Raw genomic sequence first — 20,281 nt, forward strand, 5'->3', positions numbered from 1 at the left:
AGACTTGGATCCTAGTATTTTGGACAGACTTCGACATGTACAAGAAAGGAAATACAAGAAAGGAAAAAACAGTTTTCAGAGTCATCCATATTTTACTACTAATTCAAACAAACAGGAAACAAATCTGTCATTGAAAACAGATTCCATATTTCAAGTCTGCAGCAGCCCCTAGCTCTTCTTCTTGCAGTAACTTTAGCTAACAATACCACATTTGCTCAATTTACTTAGTTTTTATTAAATGACACTCAGCACAGAGTCCAAGGCTGTAGCCATGACGCAATTCTGAAATTTCTTTCTTAAAAAATCTATTTCAACTGGAAATAGATTAAGGGTTGTTTATCCAGCTCAATTTAAAAAACTCCTCAAAGCAGATATTTTCATTACTATCCATCATCTTCTGTATTAGTTGCTGAGATTAGTGCAGATGAATTATAACCTCTAGCCCATCTTTCTAGCTTATTACTCACAGGAGTGATCCTATTTATGTGAAAATAATGAATTTTTAAACTTTTCATAAGATAAGAGCAGGAGCCAGGTCTAGTTGTATCTAATGATTTTTCACTCTCCAACTTACAAGATAAGATTCTGCAATTCAAGTCTATCAAGCAGATGGTGAGTGAGTGTTCTATAACATCATACAAGTCTTTGTATGACCCTGCTTTTCATGTGTAAAAGATTCCACATAAAGGGGTTCTCAAGACACTTAAAAAAAATACATATAGATACATGCACATATGTATTAAGATTTTGCTTTCTAGCAAGAATATGGTTAGAATATTCCACTTCAAATACAGATACACACATTTGGAAAGTTAAGATAAGCCGTGGGTTGCTTGGCCCCCTGAGCCAGAGGACCATGAGTGTGGGAACTGTGGCTTTCCATTTATGGAGACTGAAACTGTAAGGGACCAGCTGTATCAGCTGAATGTTCAGAGGTCCTTGGGCCTGATGGAATTCATCCCAGAGTACTGAGGAGCTAGTGAAGTTACGGCAGGACCTCTCTTCATCAGGTACCAAAGGTCTTGGGAGTCTGGGGAGGTCCTTGCTGAGTGAAGCAGGCCAGTGTTATTCCACATCCTCCTACAAAGAAGAATGTGAGGGAAGACCCAGTGAACTAGAGACTTGTTTGTCTAATCTCAGTACCTGCAACCATTATGGAGTACCAGAGTCTACTGGATACTGTTGAAAGGCATTTGAAGAATAATGCACTCATCAGGCACAGTTAGCATGGGTTCACAAAGGAAAGTCTTGTTTAACCCATTTGACACCCTCCTCTGATAAAGTCACCTGCCCAGTGGAGGAAGGGAAAAAGTGGATGCAGTTTTTCTGGATTCTAGGGAGGCTTTTGATACTGCCCCTCACAGCACCTCTCTGGGAAGCCTGTTCCAGAGTTTGGCTACCCTCTTGGTAAAGAAATGCTTTCTAATGTCCAGTCTGAAGCTCCTCTGACACAGCTTTGAATCATTTCCATGTATCCTATCAGTGGATACCAAGGAGAAGACCTCAGAACCTCCCTCTCCCCTTCTCCTCCTCAGGAAGCTGTGGAGAGCAGTGAGGTCACCCCTCAGCCTTCTTTGCTCCAAACAAGACAAGCCCAAAGCCCTCAGCTGCTCCTCATGGGACATTCCTTCTGGTCCTTTCACTGGTTTTGTTGCTGTCCTCTGGATGCACTCAGGACCTTCACGTCCCTCAATTGTGAGGCCCAGAACTGCCAAGTGTTTAAGGTGAGGCTGCACCAACGTTGGTGGGACAATCAACAATCCTGCAGTGGGAAAATCATTTTTCTTGACCAGCTGATGATGCTGTTTGACGCACTCCAGGGTTCAGTTTGCCCTCCGGGCTGCCAGGGCACACCCTGCTGACTCAGCTTGTCCACAGAAAGCTGCCAAAAAGTAAATGTATCCTCAAAATATATTCAAGAAAACATACAGGAAAAAGTGCTGCTGATTACTTGGATCAGGATCACAGCTTAACAAAGTCACAGGGCCTACAGCTTTACAAGGGCCTACTGTGGGTTCTGTGGATCTTCACCTCAGGGCAACTTTAAAAAACCTAAAAAAAACTGTCATTGTGAACTATCTAGAAATACTGGACTTTAATACGAATCCCTAAACCTTGACTATCATTTAAGAAGAAAAATAGTCCAAATTTAACCTCCTACACCTTTTCACTGTATCATAAATAGAGGTGTTACTCATTTTCTTTGAGTCAGGTATCTCTGAGAGCTCAGTCACATAATGCACTGATATAGAAGATACACCACCTGCTGCATCTTGCTCAGCATTGTACACACAGGGAAACAACTCTAAATTTGAGACCCTCCTACTGGAAGCCTTCATTGTCTTCAAATTACAGTTCACACTAGAGATAAACAGAGAGGAGGAAGACAAGGACTGACCCTGCAATCAAAATTAAGTTTACAGCCTGGCATTAGCACTCTGAAAGTTCATCATAACCCACAAAATCAATTTAAATGTATATTCATACATTCCCCATTTTTAAATGCATAATCAAAACACTTTCTAGTGCTCAATACTTCACCTAATGCCAGAAGGCAGGAGTATTTCACAAAGCAATTTGTGGCATTTTGGAGGGTTTTTTGTGCAGATCAATAAACCCTGGAGTTCAGTTACACATAATTTCAAAAGGTCAGCAAGCCTTTCACATTTTTCCAGAAAATCAACTGTTCTTAGGATCTTTATCTTATTCCAAAAAAATGTACCTCACTCCATACCTGTGACAAAACAAGTTTTTAGTAATCCTTGATATTTGGCAGTACACATGAAAGCTACATCAAAGCTACATTTGAACCCCAAGAAACAGCTGACCATTTAAGCCACAGGAACAGCAACTACTTTTACAAACTTCAAAAGCAATTGCATAAGCAATCTGAAGGGAAGAACCACCCATACTTGACTCAAGGAAGAATAATTAGAATTATATCAACTACAGAAAGAAATATAACTGAATCAGAATTTTTTTAGTGCCATACATCTTATTTTTAGATCAATAAACTTTTCAGGGTAAGACTGAAACTTTTATCAGGATGAATGCTCTCCCATGAGTCTTGTAAATTCCCCAAAACATATAGTAACCTGATGCCAGGTGTAACCACACAGGGGCAATTCCTGTATTTCCGAAAGACAACAAGAAATATCTTCTGAAGATAAAAAATAGAAACAGAAGTTTCTGTCACCATAAACATTTAGTCCCATACATTATTAGATTACAAGGAACAGAAAACTTTAAGTACTTTTAAAAAGCTATGCAAGGTCTTCAATAAAAAGATCAGTATAAGTCAAACTTATTTGATGAGTAGCTAATGCAGGGATGACTGAACATAGGGCTTACATTTTTTGTTTCTACTGTGGATATGTATGTAAGTATGAAAACCCTCAAAGAATGTGAGGAATTTTTATACAGCAGACTGGAGGAAAATGTTTTAGAATGATCCATTTGCTGAAGGAGGAGAGAATGAACTGTTTCCTCCTTTTTTAGTAACATTTTAGTTTAACCTAAAGGTCTGAGAAGAAGCCCATAGCTGCTGTGCTAAGCGCTCTGCCATTGTGGATTTACCTCAGCCTGTGGAACTGGGTTCTTCTACCCTCCATTCACCCTCATTAACATTCTGCAATGCTTCATATGAAAGATTCCCGCACTAAATTATTTTACTAAATGTATCTGTGTTTACCAGGTAAGAGAAGTTCTCAGCACTGGCAGAGCGCCTCTCAATCAACTGGTGCCTGAATCTATATCCTAACTACAAACGCGCTTTTTTTAAGTGAGTACGGTTTAAACTCTGCATCTGCATTTCTCAGCTGGTCAAGTTATTGAAAACAGGACAAACCAATCCCAGATATAAGGGTATGTACCCCTGTTTTAAGGCACTGAGCATTTGGACTCTTCCTAACTAGGGATCTGGGGGATTCTATTTCAGGTAACGTAGTGATCACTTCCATCCCGAACCTGTCAGAACAGCCACAGCCCAAAAGGACAAAGGGAGCCCGGAGCAAAGGTGAGAAGGAGAAAAGGCAGTCTCAAGCTTTCAAAGGGCAGTCTGTGCAACAATCTCCTGAAGGACTTTGGGGCTCACCCACCTTAGAACAGTCATTTGTCTGGAGGGAATATTTAACCACCATTTGAGATTAAGGAGGTTGGTAGATGAAGGGTGAGGGGGACCACGACTAATGGACCTAACCCAAACAACCTCATAATAGAAGCATTCTTATGGTGCAGAGAAAACAGCCATCAGGCCTACAGAGGACCTGCAACTAAGCCTGTTTTCACATGTTTTTCAGAATAGGGATTGATTTAAACAAGTGTTTTCCTGAAAGCAGGAGCTTAAGCAGTAGAAAAATCAATAGAAGCATTTATCAGGAAAAGACAAAAATCAGTTAGTTTTGATTCAAAATGAACACCATGGGGAAAACTAGGTTCAGAGTGCCTCCTTCTGTTCAAGCAGAATTAGAATTTTTAGTGGAAAGTCGTGTAAAATAATTGGCTAACTCTTAGCACATCTTTCAACAGCAACCTAAAATCTCCCTACAAGTAAAATGTTATCAAATTTTATTAGCAGCTACACACACACCCAAAAAAAAAAAAAAATCAGCAAACTCTGTGCTGGAGATAAATGTTATTTAGCTGGTCAATAAACAGTAACTACAGCAGTTTCAGCTTTGTTTCGAGATTAATACAGCTGATAATTAGACATTTACAAGACTGCAAAAATTGTTTTTTAACATATGTTTGTGTAAAAATAATAGTAACTACATCAGTACATTATTAGCCTTGAATACCCCATGCAGCCTTGGAACAACATGCAACTTACAGTGAGAGGAAGTCTTCTGTAGTGTGAACAGACTGGTGAAAAAATGCTGATAACCCTGAAGTTTTTTAATACATTTTTAACTCACTGATACCTCTCATTTATTTTCTTTTGCCTGCTCTCTCCTTTTTATTGTCTCCATCTTGCTAATCCCTTCAGCCATCCCTCCTGAAGTAACTGGCGTGAAGTGATTAACAAATATTCAACACCTGCAGGTTGCAGCACTGGGCTCACCTCTTCAGCATGCCTTCCCTAGAGGATCACAGGTGAGCAGGGTTTGTGCTGTGGAATAGATTCCCTGGAAAAAAATGACACTTCAGAAGCTGAGAAATGACAGATGTTCCCAGATTTCTATGTAATGCCAGCAAATCTTGGAGTTCTTTTATCTCTTCTGTCCAGGAGAGTTACAGAGATAGCACACGCTAGAAATGACGCTGAAAATTAGAGGTTAACCCATCCATTCTCCATCTGGGCACCAGTGTCAAAGTGCCATCAAAAACAAACAAACAACTTCTTGTCCACAACACAGGAAGGACATGGATCTGTTAGATAAGTCCAGAGGAGAGCCACCAAGTTCAGATCAGAGGATAGAGCACTTTCCCTATGAGGAAAGGCTGAGAGAATTGGGATTGTTCAGCCTGGAGCAGAGAAGGCTTCAGAGAAACCTAACTGCAGCTTTTTTTTTCCCTGAAGGGAACTTACAGGAAAGATGGAGCATGACTATTTACAAAAGCATGAACTGACAGGACAAGGGGGAATGAGTTCAAATTGAAAGAGAGTAGGTTTAGATTAGATATTAGGGAAAAAAATATTTACTGTGAGGGTGATGAGGCACTGGAACAGTTTCCCCAGTGAAGTTATCAATGCACCATCTCTGGCACCATTCAAGGTCAGACTGGATGGGGCTACCAACAACCTGGTCATGATGGAACTGTCCCCTGCCCATGGCAGGGGGTTTGGAACTAGATGATCTTCAAGGTCCCTTCCAACGCAAACATTCCACAATTATATTTTCATTCTCCTATACCAAAATAAGCAGAAGGACATTTTCCAGTCTCCCTGAGGACCTCTGACCTCACGTGCCTGCCTGACATGCACCCATAGGATTGCTGTCCACACCAGGCACAGCAGCAGCAGTCATTTCCACTCGAGAAATACAGCACAATGCAGAGTTCAGTGATTAATGAATGTACTGCTGCAGAGTGCAAGGGACCAGTAAATTCCTTCCCTCCTCCTCAGGTGCAGTCCTTTAGCTCCCATCTCCCAATAGCACGTATGTTTGCCCAGTCAGTCACAGCCGCTCTGTCTTGCCTGAATAATTTTGATTGTGCAATAGTTCCAACATGACAGTAGCCTCTTTATAGCACAGGAGTCCACCACTTCTATCTTGTTTTGTCTTGGGAGACGCAGGTTAGATCCCTCCATATGCAGAATAAATTAAAGTTAGGAATAAGATCTCACTATAAGGTCATTCCATAAATACAAGAAGGGGACACTGGCATCATCACTTTGGTTAAACAAACAGAGAGAATCAGTCCCTTCTGCTTTTTTGTTTTGTGAGGTGGGGAAGAGCAAAAAAGGGGATGAGTCGATGTCTGACCTCAGGGCATTGAGACACTGAAATCCCCTGGGGGTCTACCTGAAGGAACCTGAGACTGTATTTTAAGGAAAGCAGTGTAAAGAACAAAAGGAAAAGTCCAGTATGTTCCTCATATCCTGTAACCACTGCCAGTACCTAGATGCTGTGGCTTCATTCTAAGGACTATTGCCTTGAGAAAAGTGATGAAATTACATTCAACTAGAGGGACTTTGCTGTCCCTCAGGATTTTCCCCGTAATTCAATATCTCTCTCCTGCAATGCTGCAAAAATATAATGGGTTTTTTTATCTGCACAGAGAAATGGGCTGTCACAATACAAACAGTAATCTGACATTTGCAGGGCAGGATCATGCCATGTTTTGCTGAAGGGCATTTTCATGGATCTTTTCATGTACTACTCTTGACTGAACCTGGTAATCAAACAGACGGAACAAAATGAGCACTTACTGACTAAACTCAACAGTGTTCACATGGCACAAAAAACCAGCACAACATTAATTCCCTCCTGTTCCCCTCAATAGAAAGAGACTTGGAGCATCTTCCAGTATACAGGGGAGAGCACTTAAGAGGTCAAACTCATCCCCAACAGATTGATGCCAGTGCCACAGCAGCACCTGATTCTAAGGAGAGTATTTATCTGAGAAGAGAATGTGGCACTGTTCTTCTATTTAATTTCAAGTAACATTTATGGTCCACAGAAGGAAAAAATAAGGGGTTTTTTTCTGTAACAATCCCCAATATACAGCTATGCTTTCCAAAGATAAATATAGGTCCAAACTTCCTCCCCCACTCCAAATTAGTTCCCAAATAGAGCATTAATTGTATGACACTCTTATGCAAAAATCAGGAAAAGATAGGTCAAAAGATACCAGGCACATATCCCCATAGGATGGTTCACTCATGTTTAAGGGGCCAAAACAAAAATCAATTTTACTGAATACATGGACAATTATTCACAGCACCAGAATTAACATAATTAATATTATAATTGATTTCTTCAAAAAGGAACTAGTATAATAATTATACAAGGCACTCTAAATGGGAAATAAAGCCAACTACACATTTCAGAGGGTATTTTATGCAAATATTGGAGCGGCAGCATTCTGAGAATTCCATTGTAAGCTGAATTGTACACTTCTAATACAATGAATAATTGCCTACCTATTTATTTCTAATAACCTATTATTTATGTGCAATTTCTTTTATCCTTCTAAATGCTACAAACCCATTTAGAGAAACCACCTACATGACAACTTACCAATTATCCTTATAAAATGTTGCCTTGCTTTGGATTAGCTACGCATATAATTAAAGCCCAGCTAACTGTTGTGTTCATATAAGTCAGCAGAAGTCCATGAACCCCAGCAATATAACATTGCATTTAATTCTAAAGAACTATTTCTAAAAGAAGGTGATTTATATATAATCACTCCAGAATACGATAAAATTGCACTCAGTTTGGCATTAAAAAGATAAGTGAGTGCAGGTATCAATATTTAACATGCAAATAACAAGTGCCATTTTCCAGACCCATCCCCAGACAAACTCATTCACTGCTTTACTCTTCCAGAGCATCAATATTGCAGCCACTCTCCCATGTACACCCATGAACAGCTCCATGATGCCATGCATTTACTCACCCTGCTCACCTCAGGTGACACTGACATTTCACAAATTGGCTTAGAGTTGGCAAGTTGGATTGCTTACATCTATTGCATCCAAGCTGTGGAACTCTGCTTTCCTCTGGATCACACTGCTGAGCTCAGAGGGGCTGGCCCTTTTGCTGATGTGGGTCCTCAGAATGATTAGGACTCCCATAATGAAGCTGACTCCTGCCTGGCTAGTTTGCTCATGTCCATGTGCAAACCACCCAGCAAACATTCAGTGTGCTTCTTTTCAAGTTCCTTTTGTCTCTTTGAGCTCACCATAAAACTGCTGTAGCATCTCAGTAACTCCTGTGCCCAAGACACTATGCCTGGCACTGCCTCACGTGACAGCAGGGCAGCTGTGGGGTGCAGTGGGACCTGCCAGAGCAGTGATACACTGCCACAAGTGGGTTACAGAGGAAGCAAGCAGGATTCAATCCTGGAAGCCTCCATGCCTTCTGAAAGACTGCAGCAGAGCTGCACCTGAGCTATGGATTGTCTTTTCCTCCAATCCTCAATGATTTAATGCTGGACTTTGAACAGTTTTCCTTCTGAAGCAAACTCAGGCTACTTCTGTTGTCATTATTCTAGAGGGTCTATACCATGCCAACAAACAGCTTTATATTTACAGGATTTAATAATGATATTTATTCTACTCATTACATAGTCATCTTTTGATATTCATGCATTTTTCTTCTCTTTCAGTGCCCTTGGGCTTCCAGCAAACAATTCATTTGTGGACAAAGCACTTGTACAGCCCTCAAATCGTAAACCATTCAAAACATGGACAGTGAAAAAGGCAACACAAGAGAGACCTGGAGGGCCTGACCAGAAACTGTCCAGAAACTATGAAATCACCCATGTATAAAATACACTGTCTGTCTCTTGTGCTTCAAATGGCTGAGTTAAAATGGCAAGTCAGGGCATGGGGGTTGGAGAGACATAAAATAGCCTGCAAAAGCAATTAAGTGCCACAGAGACATTTGGACTTGATAAGAACAGAAGATTGTTTACAGCCCTGTTTACTCCTGACCATGAATACTGTGCTTTGTGTACAACAAGGACCTCAGCAAACCCCAGCACTCCAATACATTTGTTGCTCTGCTGAGACTCTGGAGGGCACAGACACTTCCCACTGGCACCACTGTGCAAGTGGCTTTCTGCTCCAAATTACGATCTCCAGCCATATAGGAAACACACTCATCAAACACATACAGCCTTGAAAGCTGATCTCCCTCTGTACCCTCTCGTTTTTATACGGTCCTGTTCCCCCATGTCCACAGACCATGTTTTTTCTCTCTCTGGCAAGAACACAGCCAGGCTTTACTGCTAGAAAAACCCTTAGGAATTTGGGATTCAGACAGAATGGGGAATCTACTGTGCTTTTCACACCAGGTGACCACTGCTCACCCCAGGCAGGCTGGCACCCTCAGTCACCAGGAGGGGAACTGACTCCCAGCTGTGTTTGCACCAGCTCCAAGAGCTAAGCTGCATTTTTCAAACATGGAGAACAACTTCTCTCACCTTTAAAAGCAAGCCATGTAGCACTAGACAGCCCAAGAGAGAAAGCTCCCGCAGCAGGAGAGCCCCAAGGCAGCGGGCTCCAGCAGCCATGGAGTTTTCCCACTGCTCCCAAGGCAAGGGGAGAGGGAGTTTCCCACTGCAGCCTCCTCTCAGCGTGGAGAGGGCCCTCGGTTCACACCTGGCACGACACCGCCAGGCATGAACCCACCTGGTGCTCCAGGGATGGAGGTGCACAGAAGGCCCAGCCTTCATGAAGTCTCACCACATCTGCAGAAGTTGTTTCAAAGCTGTTTGTGAGAAATAAGTGAGAAAGACAGAAGATTTTAAGTGCTCTGTTTTTTGGTTGTTAGTTGGAGGGTTTTTTAACATTTATTGGGATGTATGTCTAATGCCTAAGATTAGTATTTCATTTTTTCCTCTGAATATAAATACATTGCCTATGGATATATTAGAAATACACAATAATGCAACTATGAGTTATTTACCTGCTGGGGCAATGCTAATGAGTATTCTAGCAATGAAAATGGCTTCACTGGCTTGTAAAATATAAAACAGCAAGGAACTCACTGGGGACCCCATAAGCATATGTCAATAAACTTAAATTATTCACAAGTACACAAGCCTCCCAAGATACCAGCTTCCCAGCCCCCTTTCATTTCCTGACTGTTCCTGACTGCCTCACATTTTGAGCAAAGTCAACGACTGATTTTCTGCCTTCCTCAAGCCCATGAAGTTTTAGCAGAAGCCAAATAATTATATGAAAATCATTTAGTTCAGATACACACGATATTTTATTGGCTAATACTTCATATATCCAATTGACATGCATTGCAAAGTGCAATAGCAATACAGGACAATTGTATCTAAGACCATAAATACCTGGACATAAATGACATTTTACAGAGTGCTCTAGCAATGAGCTCAGACACAGCACTGATACAGTGCGCTCTCATTCAGAATGTTGCTGTTCTTTGTTTCTCTCCTCTACATCAATCCTGACAATATTAACATCTGCAACAATCACTAACCACTCTCATTTTGACACTTCCAGTGTCAAAGTGCCAAGCTCTGCAGGGTGTTACAAGCAAAACAGAAGGTCCTAATCCCCACCAAAGGTCCTTTAGCCAAAATTCAGATCAATGAATTTAACAAAATTCAGAACAATTCAGATCAATGACTAACCAAAAAAAAAAAAAAACCGAAAAAAAAAAAAAATAAAACACATTAGAATACAAGTCCAGGCATCTGTTGCCATGAAAAGATTGTGATTGTTGTATTTCGTGCTCCTCTTCATTATAAATCCATTTGGAACCCTTTATAACAACCTAGCCTCAGAAAAAATTATTTGATGCTGCTGTATATGTCATATGTGGCCTGTAATTTTACAGCACTTCTATTGTAATTCAACATTAATTATCTTTCCAATTAATGTACTGCATAATGCTGCAATATGAAATGCTCAGATTTTTCAAATGAGAAAATTGAGCTCAGCTCTGTCTGCTTTAATCCCATTTTACTTTTATTATAATTCATTACCAGAATTCTTCTCCTTCTTGGCTGAGTTATTGACACCCTGAACACACACAAAGAGTATGACCTTCTGCATAGAAAAGATACACTTATTATTTTCTTTTCTAAGAAAATATCTCAAATTTCTTTTTCAACACCAGATATACTTTCCTGCCTTATGATCATTACTGAATAGCTCATAAGGAAAACTGAGGTAATAGAAGTACTAATAGAACAGCATTTACCAATTACCATAAATGTAGACATCATAAATATCTACAACTGCTGGAAAATTAAGTGTGAAGCAGATTACAAATACAGAAAGAAGGTGATACCAAAACTGTGGTCGAAGAATGGAAAATACTCTCATTTAGAAGCTAAATGATCCAACATATTCCTTAAATGTTGTGTGTCAAAAATACCATTCAAAGTTTTACTGCTGAGTACCATAATAAAAAACATAACAGCTAAAATATATAGACAGCATAACATATAGAAATGGAAAATACATATACAAAATTGCTTCCTGTATTTATGATGGAAAAAATGTATGGTGAGTTTCCACAATAAGGAGCTTGATTTTACTGCTTGTTTGGTTTAGCTGCTGTCAATAGCTGCAATCTTTGTGAGCTACTGGATTTGACCTGGTGGATAATGCCACCATCTCAAAGCACCTCACTGTTCTTTTTCATCCTGAATGTGCTCAAGTGCTTGAGGAAGGTACAAATTCTGCCTTCCAGTGACATTAGGCCCAGCTTTCTTCCTGGTTACCCCACCACTTCATTTTCAACAGAACCGAACCTGTAACACACAGAAAGCTGGAAAAAAAAAAAATTAGCTGACCCTCACAAATCTTATATTCATTCTTTTATGCCCATTACTAGCTGGCAATTACTGAGTATATGAACATGCCCTGGGAAGAATGTGCAGATCAGACAGAAGGAATTTTAGAACATCACCTATAAAATATTACCCCAGATAACTAAATAGCCTCACTCTAAATAACATTGCTGGTGAAAAGGTTTATTTTTCAGAATATGTTTAAGAGCAGCCTATTTAGCATCTTGAGACAGAATTTCCTCTTGAATTGTTTTGGAATACTTCACTGATTTTAGAGTGCATAGGGTAGCTGTTACTGATCTATCAGTGATTCAGACAACCTATTTTAACAGGAAGTAGTACTCCTGCTTCAACACCATCCTTGACCAAAGCCTTTTGAACTGACTTCTACTAATTGCTTAGCCATGATCTTGACCCACTGCTGCGGCAGGTACAGATGAGGCAAATAGCCATGGAATGTTGCTGCTTTTTCCAGTGCCTACATGAAGGTTATAGGGAACCTCAGATTTATTTAAGATAGCTTTAGTGACCAGAAACTTTCATTTGTTTGGTATTAACCCACTTCATTCTAATACGGTTTGATTTCATTATTTCTATTTAGCTCTTCCATCCTTGCTGGTTCCTCACTTTTGGTTTACTTATTTTAAATTGCCATTACAGCTGTTAATTTTGAAAGAAAATTCACAGCTGCATTGATCCTCTCTTCCCACCACGTGAATGCCAGTCTTCAGGACACTGGCATCCTTTAGTCTAGTCAGCCTAAAGGACCAACAGCTGGAGTGTTTTCCACCATCAATGAGCTGTACACAGGTGACATAGCTGCAATAAACATGGCTAGAACAGGAGAAGAAAAATAAAGAGCAATATGTAAGGAAAGACAGGCAAACAAGATTTTGTGGAGACCGGAACAAAAAATGACAAGATGTTCCTAAGTATGGACTGAAGTTAAGCTGCCTTAATCACTTCCCTGTCACTGGCAGACTTTTAGAAGGGGATTCTTATTAGCATGGAATGGCTGGGAGTTTGCTGTGTTTACCATCAGCTAACAAAGTGTGCAGCAGATGCTCTCACAGAGTTCATTTGTGTCAACACCTCAAGTATCCAAAACTTGAGTTTTCTCTCTGGCCAAGGCACATCTACCACAAGCAATTATTTATCAGACAGAAGCTGAAAAACTATGAGAAAGAAGACTGTAACCTTCTCTACTGGCTAAATTAGCAACTGTGTGTCCATTACCCACATACTCTCTCTGAGCACTTTTTCCCTTGGATTCCTTTTCTTCAGAGGTAAAGAAATGTCTCTGGTGAAAAAAACAACCAGCTGCCAAAGACTGGTACTTAACCAGCCTCTCAAGGGAAAACTGCAGCCTAAAAAAGACACCTTTTTGTGATGCTGTTCAGTGTTGCACCATCTTGTGTATATTGGTCGTCTGGCTCCACCAAAGCACAGTCATTCTGTTCTGGATGGCAACAGCTCAAAGCTCTCAGACAGATATCCAGGAAAGTCCACTTCCTGGCTCTGAGATTGTATGTACTACTCTTAAGCATGAAGTAACCCAAGAAAACCAAGTAAACATAGATAACCCAGGCAAAGGCTCCATTTCCAGTGATTTCAAACTATCAAAGGAAAGAAAAGCAATATTGCTGAAAGGGAGAGAAAATTTTTACCACTGAGCCCTTGACTTTTTCCTTATATTGATCAGAACGGTGCAAATGTGCAAAGGAGCAAAATGTAACTACAAGACTTTCTGAAACTTCATTTTACACCATGAATCTAGAAATTGAAATTATATATGAATCCCATGAACTTAGAAATTAAGAATCAAAATGACACTTCAGATTGCTTTAAAACAACTCTTGGAAAATCACTTCCAACCTACTGAATATATTTCCAATTATTTCAGCAGATTTAATTACTGCATATATATTTCACATGGGATTCTACCAGAAACAAAAGACCAAAGCTAAAAATATGGGAGGCCAAAGCTCTTCAGGCTGTTTGAGAGAGCCCAGTGGCCTTCAATGATACTAAGTGCTCGAGCAAGGACTGCTTGTGTAAATTAAGCCAGCAGAAACAGGTTTGAAAATCACATGGATATTCAAAATTTTAAACTGGATGTTGTCCTGGTTTTTGTTTTATTTTCTCAAAGTGAATGAAAAACAGCCTGAACATTAGTGGGTTTTTGTCTGCAAAGGATGTTCAGGCATTGCAATACACATCATATTTAAGCTTCACTCCCAGCTTAGCTACTTCTAAGCACACTGTGAATTTAGCAGCCAATTTCTGGTTCTGAGCGTCAGCAAAAACATTCTTCCAGTCTCCAAAAACAGCTTGAATATAAAGAAAAGGAAATTATTACCCTTGACTCTAACAACCAAAGAGTATCATTTAAAACAAAATACTAACTTTTCTTTTTTATCATATTTCAGATTTTTTTTCCTGCATGAAAACATATCTGACAGAATACATTTGCTTTATGTTTGGTGTCTTCAATAGAATGTGAACATAAAGCAACCATGGGAAGTAACTGGTCTGCCTTCATAGCTCCAGCATGTACCTTGTACAGCTGCAGAAGACTCGAAAAGGTGACCAGCAGCTGTGACACCAACACAGAAAGCTCAAAAGTGCTTTTAACTGCAATAGCTTTGTTTGTTGCAACCAGACACTCCTCTAAGCTGCAGTCTACCTTTAACCTAGATTTTGGAGAGCCCACAGTTGGGGATTGTCTGAGGTTCTAGCCTGATCCATGGCTAAAAAACACAGATCAATCCATGGAGCACCTGGATTCTGTGAGTTTACTGTGGTCCATAGGCAAACCTGAGGGTTTGAAGAAAGATCTGTGGAGGCAGTCAGTCTATTGGCTAACCCCAGTGGTCACAGAAGCCAAGATAAAATTCTTCTTTGTTTTAGTGCTTAGTGCATACCACAACAGAAGGTGCACGTCTTGCAGGGCACTTCTGCTAATCATATTATATGGGACTTTACTGTATGGTGCTGGCCCTTGGGGTGAAATCAATTGAGATTCCTGAAGCACAATTGGTGTTTCTTAAACAACAGCCAGCCTTAAAAATTATACATAAATATTAACCATCTATTGATCCAAATTCCTGGCTGCCCAAGACAAAAAGCTACCATTCATCCCTCTGGCAAAATACAAACAGATTTACCTTTATGGAAAAGAATCAAGCCAACAGCACCATGAGTCTCCTGAGCTTTTTCCTGGCTGGAAAGTGTGCCTTCCTGCAATGGCCTGGATCTGCTCAGCTGTTGGTGAGAATCCAAAGAATACAGCTATCTGTTTGACACTGGCAGGCAGGTTCTGAAAGCAGTACAGTGAAAGCGAGATGTGCAATATGCTTCCTCTAAAAAAGGGAGTCACCCACTTGGGATGAGCATTGCCATCATCTACTAATTTCATTCACTGCTTTCTGTGCTGCATTTCTGTTTTCTAGAGCTCTGCTTCTGTATAGCCAGGCTCAACTTGTCGCTAAAATCAACTGGATTTTGCTTTTTCAGAAACCTGTGCCATTTCCTCTTAATTTCAGCAGATTTCAAGGAATGGGCTCAGATGTGTTTTGGCTGTCAGTAAACAGCATCTGCTGCACCCCTTTCAGGTCTTCATATATTATTACGATAATATTCTTATCGTCAATGTGTTTGTTCCAGGTGACTGCAGGATCAAAACAGGATCCCCAGCTGACAATAAAGAAGAGGAAAAAAGCATTGGTGTGATCTTTCTTTCTAACTGGGCACGTTTTGGTTTTTGTGCAACTGAAGAACTGCCTTCTGTTGCCTGTTAGTTACATCAATGCAGACAAAAAGAACAGCCTGTCCTTTCCGTGGTACTGTCTGTACAAGAGAATGGCAAGAGGCTTCCTCTGAACTTTTGTAGGTAAACAGTTTCCACACATAAACATGAATCTCACTATGTGCTTCCCTTCTGTGACTATACTGTCCTGTAAATATGTTTTAACAGACAAAGCCTGACATCTAAAATATGGGTTGCTAATGAGGTATTTGGCCTAATATGGAGAAACACTGAAGAAACAAACTGCCATTTTATTAACACTTTGAACCTGCAGCATTTCCTCCAACATTAAGGGGCAGAATGTTGACTCAATGCCGTTGTCCAGCTGCCATGTAATTCTCTCACCCTTTGCTGGAAGAACAAATACCCAGAAGCAAAGCATCTTTTGGACATTTTCCCCTTCTGGCATTCAGCTGCCTCTTTTATTGTGACATACGGCCATCAAGAAATTAATTATGGCACAGCTGTTTTCCCACTGGCCCCATGCAGATGTTTTTAATTTTTTTTCCATTGCATTTTCAGCTACAATCAGTATCTGTAAAAATACAGATCTGTCATGAATCCTGAGAAGAACTCATCCCTGGAGCTGTAATTGGGGACACTGTGCATTCCATTGTTATGGAAATGGAAAAATTAAACAGCTGTGTCTTTAGGGTTTTGAAACAACACTATTATGCAGAGTGGGAGAAAGAGGCCACAATTTTAGATCACTCATCTAACCCTGGCAACCAAAGTGGGAGTATAACCAAACGTTTTGCAACCAATAACATACAGGGAGCTATAAAATATTTTATTAATAAAGGCATGTAGAACAAAATTATAACATAATCATAATAAAGACATTATCACCACTTCTAAGGTTTGTTTATGTCATGAAGCAACTGTAGAAAGACGTAACTGGAAAGACTGTAATATTGTCATTGAATACTATCCCATAACTACCTGGGAAATATTAAGGAACCATCTGCCAACCTCCTGTCAGGAAAAGCTCCTTTAGAAAACCACAGCTTTTACAATAATCTCCCATTTTCAATAATTTTCTTGAAATCCTTAAGAGACTGTAATCCTAAGAGAAGCATAAACACACTTCTGAAAACACATTATACACATTAAATGTTTTTGCCAGACACATTTTATTTTTTCCTACCATGTGTAGGAAAAAATGACAATAATTCATGGAAAAAATCTCTATCCCTTAACTAATTATTTGTTTCCTCTATGGTGCATCTTGGAAGCGCTAAGTATCTGCCAGCATTCAGTGACCAAGTACCAGAAACACGGAAGTTTTAACCTCATGAGTCTTTGCAAGGAGACAGCCAATGTCCCAGAGACACTGCTGCCACATTCATTCCCATCATGACTGTGAACAGAAAAGAGTTGCATTAAAAAGGAAATCGTGACACTCCAGCAATTTCAGAGCACTGCAACAGCTCTACCTACGTCCCTGCTTATGTCAACTCCAACACCCCTGAGGCTACTGTAAATTGTAGGGGATGCTAAGACAGCCCAAGTATCATGAGACTCCCACTGTCTCCAAGTTGTTTTCCCTCAGTGCCACCTGCTTGGGAGCAAAAAAAGGATATGGTCCCAGAATTAGCCCTGTACACTGATACTGTCAGAGAGATTAGACTTGTTCTTGGAAAAATAAAAAACCCACTGTACCTTTTTCCTTGAAAATAGACTTCGGGAGGTGATCATAATTCAGATGTGTTATCAAAATCCTTAGAAATTAAAACTATTTTATCCTCTTCAGAAACGAACAGAAACAGAAGAGAGAACATGTTTTTTACACAGGTGCAGCAATGATTTGTGAGAGTTTCCTGTGTGAAAGAGCTCCCAATCAGAAGGCATTAGTCATCCAAAAATTATCTTTCCTATCTTGGGAGAAATGGCCTTACTTGCTGCATGACTTCATTTTAATAACTTTTGTGCAGGAGAAAGAAAAAAACAGTTTTAAATGATTTGGCAATTTCTTTTCACTATAATTATATTTACCTGGATCGCCACATTTAATAAAATTAGTTCTGTGCTTACATGTACACTCTGGACAGTTGAAAATATCAAATCATTTAAAATCTAGATAAGCCATTTCATACTTGCACCAAGAAAGCCAGAGAACAAAATAAAACATGTCAGAGGCTTAAGTAAGATATCAGAGCCTTCTCATCACAAACTTAATTCAGTATAATAGTCATCAAATGACAACACCAAAACACTCAAACATTTATAAACAAAGTAATGTTTTCCATTCATGAGAACCTCCACAGCTTTCTTACTGTGACCTTCCTGGTTCAATTCTGGAGGCAAAACTGACTCAACAATGCACTAAATGTATTTTAATATATTCATAACATAGTCAGTGGTAGAAAATGACAGGACCTTTCCTGTCTTTTACAGAGAGATACATTGGAAGATTCTGGGTAGGAGAAGGAAGGAATTATCAAGAAACTCTGCTCATTCTGCTGAGAGAAGTGTCTGCCTCTCTCTGCTGCTCTGGGTCAGGGACAAAGCAGTGTCACCTATTCAATGTCACTGTCAGTGCATGCCGTCAGCTGTGCCTGTAGCCGTGTCCGTAAAGCAGGTGCCAGAACAAGTGTGAGAAGAGCTGTTCCCCCAGACACCTGCATCCTTCCCCACCCCTGACCCTTTGGAAGGCATCTTGCGGTACAGCCTCCCCCGTACTGCATCCCGTTCCAGCATGAGCCTGTGGCCAGTTCCCGGAGCTGCGCCGCGGAGCCAGCTTCCCCAAGGCTTCTGCGACTCCCATTTGCCCCACTGCTGCTCTGCCGACTGCTGGCAGGAGAGAGCAAGGGAACAGTGTTTTCACCTTGACCCACAGCACCCTTCCCGTGTCCTTGTCGGGGAGTGCTTGGAAGGCTTCTCAAGGGACACCCCCCTGCGATGGAGCTGTCGAGCTGCCACTGCCTCCCGTGCTGAGTCCCATGTGAATACAGCTGTCAGATGCACTACCATAGAAAACACAGTGCAAACAGCTCGTGCTTTTTGTGGAAAGTAATTCCCAGAAAGGAATAAATTCCAACCTATCTTACATAAAGGGTCTCAGATGCTTGGGTGGAAGCAGCTGATACATGTCATTTATACAGTAATATATATATATATATATAAAACATGTACACATTCTACAATGTCTTATAATACATTTATCATTTACATACCAACTAATATCATTTATATAAGGCATTGTATGATGGCTATCATCTATATCCCTCTCCCATTTACGTACAAATCCACGCTCACATCTGCCACTACATGCACAAAAGCAAATCTTATTTTAACAAAAAGCTACAACTGATAAACCTAAAATTCCCAGTCTCTAAATTCCCTATTGGCTTCTCAACCGTATGAGCCATCCCTGGGAACTACTGATTCCTGAAGACCCACTGTCTTTAATCCCTACTTCATCAATAGTCCTTTGCATCAGTTTCTCTCTCTACTACACACATGTGAGTTGGGAAAAACCTTTAGTATAGTGAGACCTTGCTGTAATTCAACCTTCATATTACTTAACAAGTAAAAGGGATGAGGATAATATTACAGCTTTAAGAAACAAAGCTTTTGAATGGCCTCAATGCAAGTTCGTTCATCACACACATTCATTGCCATCTAAGCACGGCAAATGCCAAAGAGTTTGAGCCCAGCATGGAAAACACCCAAGAAGCTGGAAGAGGAAGCCAGACATCAGGGCCTCTTGGTTCAAGATGGAAAGAGACAGAGACATCCTTATCTTCTTTTGGGTCGGTGGTTTTCTTAGGTCCATGACCATGAGTTGGCGGTCACAGTCTGCCCCTGCCATAAATTACCTTTTACCCAGTCGATCTGAGTTTGCTTTATCAGTTTCTTCCTTATCTTGGGGGTTTTGCTGGATGCCTTTGTGTCCACTATCAGTAGTCCATTCTTCTCGTTTGGCATTATGAACCTCTCCCTAGATCTGAGATTACCGAAGCATATCGCGCCTTAACCTTAACAAGGCAATTCTATGGACATGTCGTTTGTATTTCTAACACCTGGCCATCACTTAGCGCTCGCCTGTTACCTGCGACCTGCCTCACAGATTGGTGTCTTTTCTGGTCGATTAGGCCGGATATCCAACAAAGCCCATCCTTTCTCGAGAAGATTTTTACACAGCTGTCCTAGGGTGACGTTATGGTGCTTGTATCCCCAGTCGTGTGTTCTGTTCATGTCTGATATTATGTTCTGTGCCTTCAGGACTGACTCTGAAAAGTGAAGGATTTTTTTGTCTTGTTATCAGCCGGCTCACCTCACCCCATGGTCTGTGTCTAGGAGAGACTAGGTTTGCTTGCTCACTTGCTGGCTTGCTTGCTTTCGCTTTTGCTTATTAGTTAGTTTAGCTAGGCAGTCCAATTTTTACCCTGGACTGGTTTTTTTCTTCCCTTTCCCTTTCCTGAATATCATCTGAACCTGCTCTGGACCGGGACCTGGGAAACACCAAAAAACACCGAGAGCATTTTGTGATCTTCAGCAGCCATCCCCAGCGCCGGAGACACAGAA

The 20,281-nt window shown here is 40.6% G+C and overlaps 1 protein-coding gene across 1 annotated transcript; it reads right to left on the minus strand.

The window, feature by feature from the left end:
* Positions 1 to 13,913: 13,913 nt before the first annotated feature.
* On the minus strand, positions 13,914 to 19,951 carry SULT6B1 (sulfotransferase family 6B member 1). Its single transcript, XM_068183004.1, is given in 11 exon segments — positions 13,914 to 14,273; positions 15,111 to 15,166; positions 15,168 to 15,262; positions 15,549 to 15,744; positions 16,299 to 16,419; positions 17,405 to 17,472; positions 17,701 to 17,770; positions 17,773 to 17,846; positions 18,434 to 18,544; positions 18,928 to 19,017; positions 19,806 to 19,951. Coding segments are annotated over 11 exon segments (1,158 nt in total). The 3' UTR covers positions 13,914 to 14,142.
* Positions 19,952 to 20,281: the final 330 nt, after the last annotated feature.

Source organism: Anomalospiza imberbis, chromosome 3 (assembly GCF_031753505.1).
Source record: "Anomalospiza imberbis isolate Cuckoo-Finch-1a 21T00152 chromosome 3, ASM3175350v1, whole genome shotgun sequence".
Classification (NCBI taxonomy): domain Eukaryota; kingdom Metazoa; phylum Chordata; class Aves; order Passeriformes; family Viduidae; genus Anomalospiza; species Anomalospiza imberbis.